This window comes from Physeter macrocephalus, chromosome 9, assembly GCF_002837175.3.
Source record: "Physeter macrocephalus isolate SW-GA chromosome 9, ASM283717v5, whole genome shotgun sequence".
Lineage (NCBI taxonomy): Eukaryota > Metazoa > Chordata > Mammalia > Artiodactyla > Physeteridae > Physeter > Physeter macrocephalus.
Genome location: NC_041222.1, coordinates 54,468,832 through 54,479,661, shown reverse-complemented (window position 1 = coordinate 54,479,661; position 10,830 = coordinate 54,468,832). Strand labels below are relative to the sequence as shown.

At 35.9% G+C, this 10,830-nt stretch overlaps 1 protein-coding gene across 1 annotated transcript; it reads right to left on the bottom strand.

Moving 5' to 3' along the window:
- Nucleotides 1-9,447: 9,447 nt before the first annotated feature.
- LOC102990244 (double homeobox protein A-like) lies at nucleotides 9,448-9,981 on the bottom strand. Its single transcript, XM_007124703.2, has one exon. The coding sequence runs from the start codon at nucleotides 9,979-9,981 to the stop codon at nucleotides 9,448-9,450; it is 534 nt and encodes a 177-aa protein (XP_007124765.1).
- Between the last annotated feature and the right edge of the window lie 849 nt (nucleotides 9,982-10,830).

The window sequence follows — 10,830 nt, the reverse complement described above, 5'->3', positions numbered from 1 at the left end:
CTACTAATAGCTTCTTCAATAGTCGAAGCCGGCGCAGGTATAGGCTGAACTGTTTACCCCCCTCTATCCGGAAATTTAGCACACGCAGGAGCATCCGTAGACCTTACCATCTTTTCCCTACACCTAGCTGGTGTCTCCTCAATCCTCGGAGCCATCAACTTTATTACAACCATTATCAACATAAAACCCCCAGCCATAACTCAATACCAAACACCTCTCTTTGTATGATCTATCTTAGTCACGGCTGTATTGCTCCTCCTATCCCTACCAGTCTTAGCAGCTGGAATCACCATACTATTAACCGACCGAAACCTAAATACAACTTTCTTTGACCCGGCAGGAGGAGGAGACCCTGTTTTGTATCAACACTTATTCTGATTCTTCGGTCACCCTGAGGTCTATATTCTAATCCTACCTGGCTTCGGAATAATCTCCCACATCGTAACTTATTATTCCGGGAAAAAAGAGCCCTTTGGATATATGGGAATAGTCTGGGCTATAATCTCTATTGGATTCTTAGGCTTTATCGTATGAGCCCACCACATATTCACTGTAGGTATGGATGTTGTCACACGAGCATACTTTACATCCGCAACTATAATCATTGCCATCCCTACAGGAGTAAAAATCTTCAGCTGACTGGCAACCCTTCATGGAGGTAACATTAAATGATCTCCCGCCCTAATATGAGCCTTAGGCTTCATTTTTCTCTTTACAGTAGGTGGCTTGACTGGTATTGTCCTAGCCAACTCTTCACTAGATATCGTCCTTCACGATACATACTATGTAGTCGCCCACTTCCACTACGTTCTTTCAATAGGAGCTGTTTTTGCCATCATAGGAGGTTTCGTTCACTGATTCCCATTATTCTCAGGATATACACTTGACCCCACATGAGCAAAAATCCATTTCCTCATCATATTTGTAGGCGTAAACCTGACATTCTTCCCTCAACATTTCCTAGGCCTATCAGGCATGCCTCGACGATACTCGGACTATCCAGACGCCTATACAACATGAAACACAGTCTCATCAATAGGCTCATTCATCTCACTAACAGCAGTTATACTGATAATCTTCATTATCTGAGAAGCCTTCGCATCCAAACGAGAAGTAACATCAATACATCTTACCTCTACTAACCTCGAATGACTAAATGGGTGCCCTCCACCATATCACACATTCGAAGAACCTGTATACATCAATCCAAAATGATCAAGAAAGGAAGGACTCGAACCTTCTCTAGCTGGTTTCAAGCCAACATCATAACCTTTATGTCTCTCTTCATAAACGAGATATTAGTAAAACCTTACATAACTTTGTCAAAGTTAAATTACAAGTGAAAACCCTGTATATCTCCATGGCATACCCCCTTCAACTAGGTTTCCAAGACGCAACCTCTCCCATTATAGAGGAACTCTTACACTTTCATGATCACACCCTAATAATTGTTTTCCTAATTAGCTCTCTAGTCCTCTACATTATCACCCTAATACTAACAACCAAACTAACACATATCAACACAATAGACGCCCAAGAAGTAGAGACCATTTGAACCGTTCTCCCCGCTATCATTCTAATCCTAATCGCCCTACCATCCCTACGAATCCTCTACATAATAGACGAAATCAACAGCCCCTCTCTTACTGTAAAGACAATAGGTCACCAATGATATTGAAGCTACGAATATACCGACTACGAAGACCTGTCCTTTGACTCTTACATAATCCCAACATCGGACTTAAAACCAGGAGACCTACGACTATTAGAAGTCGACATTACCCAACTATGTTGGCTAGAGTGAAGTGTAAATTTAGGGCTGTGAGGGTTGTAAAGATAAATAGGGATAGTGCTATCCCCTCAATAGGGGTTGTGATTATTGTGGTGACCAGAGCCTGCAATGGATGTTGAGTGTGACCTCCTCTTTGCTCTGTGGTTGTCACATCCCTGTTGAGGTCAGGGTCTGCTCCCCAGTTGTTGGAGTAGAAACCCCCAGACCAGTTCCTGAGTTGCAGTGTGAGTTAGGTGGGACTGGAGCACTTCTGCTGGGAGAAGAGCCACTGAGTATTCCCCCACAGGAGCTTTCCACTGGGAAGTGCACTCTGTGTTGTTGCCCATCATCCATTGTGTGTGCTCACAAAGTACACTATTACTGGCACTGTCCTCAGCTCTGCCTCAGCTGTGGGAATGCATGCAATCATCCTGTATGTCAGTCAGTCACTGTGCTCCCAAAGCCACCACACAGATCTGCTGATGAAGTCAGGCATTGGGACCACTGTAGTTGCACACCTGGACCCACCATGGGAGCTATGGAGTCAGCCCAGACTCCAGCCCCGCCTCCACATGCAAGGTCCACAGCTGCTAATGCTGGACCTGTCCCAGTCCCAGCCAAAGGAGCACCAGTAATCTGCTCAGACATCACACAGACATTGAGCTTACAAGGTGCCTGTGGTGTAAATCCTTCAAAGCCACCAGGGCATGGCTCAGATTTCAGTCCTGTTTCCAAAATCCCACGGACCCTGGGGATTGGCTCAGATTTCGGCCCCTTCTCTGCATGTGGGCAACCTGAGCTCATAGAGTCAGAGTTGGGCCTACTGTGAGCACTTTGAGAATGAGGTTACTATTGCAGGACCCTACCGATCCCTTCATGCTTGTGTTCACAATGGGGCTTCCATGGTGGACCTGGGTTCTTCCCTGTTTGCAGCTCAGACCACACTCCAGCCCCTTCAGGCTATCTTCATGCAGCCAGCCCCAGTCCACCCCCCAGATCTGTCTGTTGAAGCACACACATGTCTCGAGCTGGGGACTGCAGTGAGGTGGCCAGTAGAAACTGTGCTGGTCTCTTTCTGTTCTGCCTGCCACAAGCCAGATGCTGCATTCTCCTCTGAGCCTCTGGAGCTCCCTATCTGTCCAAGCTGATCCTTCAGCCATTGAAGGAGGTTCCCAGGGTTAGGGAACATTTCCTCTTTCACAGCTCCCTCCTAGGAGCACAGGTCCCATCAGATTCCTTTTTATTTTTCTTTCATCCTACATGATTATGTGGTGGTCTTTCTTGCAGCTTTGGTTGTATGAGATCTTCTGCCAGTGTTCAGTAGGTATAGTGTGAGAATTGTTCCACATGTAGATGTATTTTTCATGTATTTGTAGGAGGAGGTGAGTTCCATGTCCTTGTATTCTGCCATCTTGATTCACAGAAGAGGAATCTTGGAAGGTTGTATGTTTCTAAGTGTTTATCCATTTCTTCTAGGTTGTCCAACTAGTTGGTGTATAATCGTTCACAGTAGACCCTTATGATCCTTTGTATTTCTGTGGTATATGTTGTAATGTCCCCTCTTTCATTTCTGATTTTATTTATTTGAGTCCTCTCTCTGTTTTTCTTGGTGAGTCTAGCTAAAGTTTGTCGATTCTGTTTATCTTTTCAAAAAACCAGCTCTTGGTTTCATTGATCTTTTCTATTGTCTTTTTGGTTTCAGTTTATTTCTGCTCTGATCTTTGTTATTTCCTTCCTTTTACTAACTTGGGCCTCATTTGTTTTTCTTTTTCTAGTTCCTTGAGGTGTAAAGTCAGGATGTTTGAGATTTTTTCTTGCTTCCTGAGATAGGCATTTACCTCTATGAACATTCCTCTTAGAACTGCTTTTGCTGCATCCCATAAGTTTCAGTATGTTGTATTTAAGACTATAAGATATTGTTGAAAGAAACTGAAGAAGACAAAAATGAATGGAAAGATATTCTTCACTCATGGATTAGAAAATTAATATTGTTAAAATATCCATACTACCCAAAACAATTTACAGAGTCAATGAAATCCCTATCAAAATTCCAATGGCATTTTTACAGAAATAAAACAAACAATTCAAGAATTTACATAGGACCATAAAAGACCCATAATATCCAGAGCAAACTTAGAAGAAACAAAGCTAGAGGCATCATCCTCCCTGACTTAAAACTGTATCACAAGATACAGTAATTAAAACAGTATGGTATTGGCATAAAAACAGACAAATAAACCAATGGAACAGAATAGAGTTCAGAAACAAACCCACACTTATATGGTCAATTAATTTACAACAAAGGAGCCAAGAATATGCAATGGGCTAAGTACGGTCTCTTTAATAAATGGTGTTGGGAAAAGTGGACAGCCACATTAACAAAAAAAAATACTGGACTATCTTATACAAAATTAACAAAAAATGTACAAAATTAACAATGCACAAAAATTAATTCAAAATGTATTAAAGAGTTGAACACAAGACCTGAAACTATAAAACTTCTAGAAGAAAAACAGGCAATAAGCAAATTGACATCATTCTCGGCAATGATTTTTTGGAACTCACATCAAAAGCAAAGGCAACAAATGTAAAAATAAACAAGTGGAACTACATCCTACTAAAAATCCTCACAGCAAAGGAAACCATCAACAAAAATGAAAAGACATCATACTGAATGGGAGAAAATATTTGTAAATCATATATCTGATAAGGGGTTAATATGCAAAATATGAAAAAACTAATACAACTCAATAGCAAAAACAAACAAAAAAATGAAGAAAAAATCTATCCAATTAAAAAAGGGCAAAATATCTGAATAGTTATTTTTCCAAAGAAGACATACAGATGCCCAAAAGGTACATGAATAGGTGCCCAGTATCACTAATCATTAGGAAAATGCAAATCAAAACCACAATGAGATATCACCTCACACATGTCAGGATGGCTATTATCAAAAAGACAGGAGATAACTGTTGGTGGGGACGTGGAGAAAAGGGAACACGAGCGCACTGTTGGTGGCAATGTATATTGGTGCAGCTACAATGGGAAACAGTATAGAGGTTTCCCAAAAGTTAGAAATAGAACTACCATATGATCTAGCAATTCCATTTTGGGGTATTTATCTGAAGAAAAAAAACCACTAACTTGAAAACATATATGCACTCCCATGTTCACTGCAGAATTATTTACAATATACAAGATATGGGAAAAACTTAACTTTCCATTAATAAAGAAATAAAAAAATGTGCTGTACAATGGATTATCTAGCCATAAAAAAGAATGAAATCTTGCCATTTTTGACAACATGGATGGACCTTGAGAGCATTATGCTGAGTGAAAGAAATCAGGGAGAACAATAAATAACATATGATCTCATGTATATGTAATATCTAAAACAAACAAAATAAAATGATCTCATAGCAAGAGAAAACAGATTGGTGGTTTCCAGAAACAGGAGGGTGGGGAGTGGGCCAAATGGGTGAATAAGTCAAAAGGTACAAACTTCCACTTAAAATCTAAATAAGTCATGGGAATGTAATGTACGACATGGTGACTATAATAAATAGAAGTTAACAGTAATACTGTATTGTATATTTTTAAAAAGAGAGAAAATCTTAAAATAAGCCCATAAACAAAAAGACAACTTAAATCTTCTATATGTTAATGTAAGAAATACAGTGGGTTTTTCATAGAAGATAGTGAAGCAATGCATTCAAACCCTAAATATATGTCAACCTAGAGATCTTTATTAAGCAAGAAATATCTTTCAAAAATAATGTAAGGAGAAATAATTTTTTTAGACACACAAAATCTGAAAATGTCCATCCTCAGCCATACTGCACTAAAAGAAATGATAAAGCAAGTCATTAAGCCAAAGGAAAATGATACCAAATAGAAATGTGGGACAAGGAAAAGGAATGAAGAACATCACAAATATTGAGTAAATTTGGAGTTTTTTTTCCATATTATTGAAATTTCTTTAAAATATAATCAAAGATTTAACAGGAAAAAAGATAATGAATTGTATGATTTATTATAGATGTAGAAATGTAATGAATGACTATAATAACAAAAAGCCAGCAAGAAGTTTATTGTTCTATGGATGAAGTATATCATATGAAGGCAGACTGTGGTAAGTTGAAGATATATGGCAAAACCTGAAGCAACCACCAAAGTATCACAATAAAGTATTAGAGATAATTGCTAGTAAGTCAAAAAGGAAAGGAAATGAAAATATAAAAATTAAGCAATTTATAGAAAAGAAGTCAGAAGGAGAGGGAAAAGGAAAGAAAGAAGAGATTTGACAAGTGAAAACCAAATAGCAAGAACATAGATTTAAATCCAACTATTTCAATGATAACATTAAATATAAAGGTATAAAACACCCCATTTAAAGCAAAGACTTTGATAATAAACATAAAAGCAAGATCATCTCTATACTCATTAAGAGAAACTCTCATTAAAGTCATTGATAGATTTTTTTTTATGTAAAAAGGTTTGTCATGCTAACACTAAATTAAAATCTAAGGAGGCTATATTAACATTAGACAAAATAGGTTTTAGAGCAAATACTATTACCAAGGATAAAATTTACTCATTGACTAAGGCAACAATTTATATGTGGGGATATATATAAGTCTACAATTATTATGTACATAATAACTGAGCTTCAAAATAAATGAAACAGAACTGATATATCTGCAAAGAAAAATAGGTAATTCTACAAGTATACTCAGGGATTAAAAAAAAACTCAATAGTTGATAGATTAGAAAAAATATCAGTAAGGGATATATAGAAGTCTTGAACAACACTTGAAACCAACTTGGTGCAACTGACATTTATTGCACACTCTACCTCAAACCCAACACCAGCAGAAAATACGTCTTAATATATATAAAAGGATTAAAATTATGTACACCTTATTTTCCACAATAAGATTAAACTTTAAGTAATCAATATCAGAAAACTATTTGGGATATTTCTAAATATTTGAAAACGTAATACAATTCTAAGTGACATATGGATCATAGAAGAAGTTTAAAACAATAAAATATTACTCAGCCATAAAAAGGAATGAAATTGAGTTACCTGTAGTGAGGTGGATGAACCCAGAATCTGTCATACAGAGTGAAGTAAGTCAGAAAGAGAAAAACAAATACCATATGCTAAAGCATATATATGGAATCTAGAAAAATGGTACAGAAGAACCTAGTGGTAAGGCAGTAATAAAGATGCAGACGTTGAGAATGGACTTGAGGACACAGTGAAAGAGTAGCATTGACATATATACACTACCAAATGTAAAATAGATAGCTAATGGGAAGCTGCTGCAAAGCACAGGAGGATCAGCTGTATGCTTTGTGACAACCTAGAGGAGTGGGATAAGGAGGGTGGGAGGGAGGCTCAAGAGGAAGGGGATATGGGGATACATGTATGCATATAGCTGATTCACTTTGTGGTACAGCAAAAACTAACACAACATTGTACAGCAATTATATTCCAATAAAGATGTATTAAAAAAAGAAACTGGAAATTATTTTTGAGTAGAATGAAACTAAAAACAATATATTGAAATGTGTGAAATGTTACTAAGGTAGTTATTAGAAGATAATTTGTAACAATAAGCCCTGTTTCAGAAAGGAACAGTGATCTTAAATCAGTGACCTAAGCCTCTAGCTTGAGAATTTAAAAAATAAACAAAACAATGTAAGCAGGAAAAAATGAAAGATCAGAGCAGAAATTGAAGAAAAAGAAAACAAAAAATATATAAATTAAATTATACAAATTTTTTTTTCAGGAGATCAATTAAATCCATAATTCAAAAAAAGGATATAAAGACACCAATTAGAATGTCATGATGAGACAAATGACATCACTACAAACTCTATATATATTAAAAGTATATTAAGAGGGTATAATGCAAACTATTCAAATAAGTTTGACAATCTAGATATATTTCTTAAAAGACACAGAGCATCAAAGCTCATTCAAGAAGAAATAGGAATTGCTCAGTACTATTGAATACATCATATTTCTTATAAACAGAACAAAATAAAGCTTCCAACAGAATTCTTTGAGGCCTTGATGGCTTCACTGGAGAATTTTTCTAAACATGTAAGGGAGAAACACTAATAAATCTACAGAGAATCTCCCTGAATATTAGAGGTAAGGAAATAATTTCTAGTTCATTCTATGAAATTCACATCACTTTTGTACCAATATCAGAGAAAGACATTAAAATAAAACTACAGACCAATGTCCCAAATGAACATGAACATATAAGTAAAAATTCTAAACAAAGTTTTACCAAACTGTAATCAACAATACATCGTGTCTAAGTTTTGTTTCTCCCAGAAATATAAGGTTGAATTGACTTTCCAAATTGTCTAATGCATTTCACCATATTAACAAACTAGAAAAGAAACACATACTAACTGATGAAAAGGCATTTGGTGAAATTCCACATCCATTCCTGATAAAAATCAGAAAAAACGCAAAATAGAAGGGAACCCCATCAATGTGATAAAAGTACATTTACAAATAACCCTACAGCTGGTGTCATACCTGATGGAGAAATACTAAAGGAATTCCCCTGATATCAGGTACAAGACAAGAATGTCCATGTTCATCATTTCTCTTCAACAATGTCTTGTAGGTTCCATTCAATGAAATGGGGAAAATTAGAGAAATAAAAATGTCCAGATTTGAAAGGAAGACATAAATGTTATTCATAGAACCCAAGATCATCTATGTAGAAAACATAACAAATCCTACAAGAATGTTACTATAAACAATAAATTTAGCAAGGTTGCACAATAAAAGATCAATATATACACATCAATTATTTTCTATATAAAATAATTACAAAGGGAAAACTTAAAATGTCATCAAAATCTGAAATACTTAAGTATAAGCTAAAGATGTATAAAGACTTGTATACTGAAAGCAACAAAAAAATTGCTAAGAGAAATTTTCATCAATCAAAAAATTCACTATCATTTACATGCCAATTCTTCCTAAATTTATGTACAGGTTTAACTACACATTCAATGCAATTCCAGTCAAAATCTCAGTAGGCTTGTTTTTTTAACCAAATGACTAGTTGATTCTAACATATATATGTGAGTGTGTGTGTGTGAGGACCTTGAACCCTTTTTTTTTTTACACATAACAAAAAACACATTTACTGCTCTTATCACAGAAAATCCCAAGGGCTTTAGGAGTTCTGTACCAGAAAAGATGAAGACTAATATTTATTTCTTATCAAACGTCACAATACCACACATGTATTGATGATTTTTGTCTGAATCAGTCATTACTATGATGACTGAAAACTGATATTAATACATTTATTTTCATCGTCCTCAAGATCTGCTGAACTCTGAAGCCAGGCTCAGTCAGTAGGGTTGTGTGGTGCTTTTAATCTGCCTCTGTCTCTGCCTCCTGAAGGCCTTTTTACCATCTCCAGAAGGCTCTGCCTCTGGAGAAGCTGAAGGTATGTTTAGCAGGGTATGTTCCCAGGAAGACTGAAAAATTTGGATCCCAGGCTGATGACATAAAATACACTGAATCTGTCTCCCTTTTCACCCTGTTCTGACTCCAGAGAAATAAGATAGTTGTCTCTAATGAGACTGGTGCCATTCTACGTACTTTCTATACCTTCAAGGCTCTCATCTCAGAGATCTTGTCCCTGGTTTTGTCTTTGTTCTAAGCCCTCATTAGCTTCTTTTTTCCTTTGGATACAGCAACTAGATCTGTGAGTTTGAAACCAAACTTTAACTCTTGACTCTGAGACCACAATTTCTTTTGCAAGTTTCTCTATGGAATCTCTCCCAGGATAACTGTTGCCTATAAATGTCTTGTTGAGGGTGTGTAATTGGGAGCAAGTGTACTTCATGCGAGGCTGTCTGTCATTTCTACTTTGAATCTTCTCTTCAGTGTGATCTCGGTCTTGGCTTGATTCTAAGTGCTCCTCAGGTTCTGATTTTTTCTGGAATCCATGCCTAGTTCTTCGATTCTGAAAGCAATACTGGATTGTAAACTCTTTGGTGTTGGTTTCTAAAGCAAGTCTTTGTCTGGTAGCAAAACCTATGTAAGGGGTTTTGTTAAATGTGTCAGTGAGGATTTTCAGATGATCTTCTGTGAAGCTGGTGCATCTGCCTCTACACTTTGTTGCTATGGTCTTGTTTGAATAGTTATCTTGGGCCATGTTAGAAGAGAGTCATGGAGTCTAAGGATTTGTATAAGAGCCCAAATCAACTTTTAAAAGAAGAAGAAAATTATATGACTATACTAGCTCACTTCACATCATATTATAAAGCTATAAATCAAGATAGTTTGGTGGTAGCATCAAGATAGGCAAATATATCAGTAGAAAGGAATAAGAAGCTGAGAAGTAGTTCTACACGTCCATTTTTGTCAATTAATATTTGACATGGCATAAAGGCTATTCAATGGAGAAAGCAAGAAGGTTTTTTCTTTTTAATACCAAATGGAGATAGAAAAATTGTAAATCTATTCTGAAAAAGGAATCTAAGTTTCAATCTATACAGAAAATAACAATGTAAGTTTCAATCCACAACTTGAGCCAAATACAAAATATAAATCAAATAGATTTCAGGCATACATGTGAAAACTTAACTATAAATGTTCTAGAAGAAAAAATAAGGAGAAATCTTTATGACCTTGGGTAGCTTACATAATCTATTATTTACCAGATAATGTAATTATCTATAGATTATCTAGTATTAGATGTCTTACATAAAACATTACAGTATAATCCATCAATAAAATAAAATTGGATAAATTTAACTTTAATTTTTTTTTTGTTTTGCTTGAGAAAGACACTGTTAAGAGAATAGAAAAGACTAGCACAGACTAGACTGCATTATTTATTTTTCTTCTACACAAGCAGTTTTAGATTTCCCTGAGTTGTTACTACAAACACATTTTCACATTTTCATCATTTATGGTTAAGTGTGAACATTCCTGACATTTCTACTCTTTTTTAAAGTCATATTGATTTAAACTCTGAGGCACATAACCATAGGATTTTATG

Bases quoted from the DNA above. Each gene is read 5' to 3' on its own strand.
- LOC102990244 (XM_007124703.2), bottom strand. From the start codon at position 9,981: ATGGCCCAAGATAACTATTCAAACAAGACCATAGCAACAAAGTGTAGA.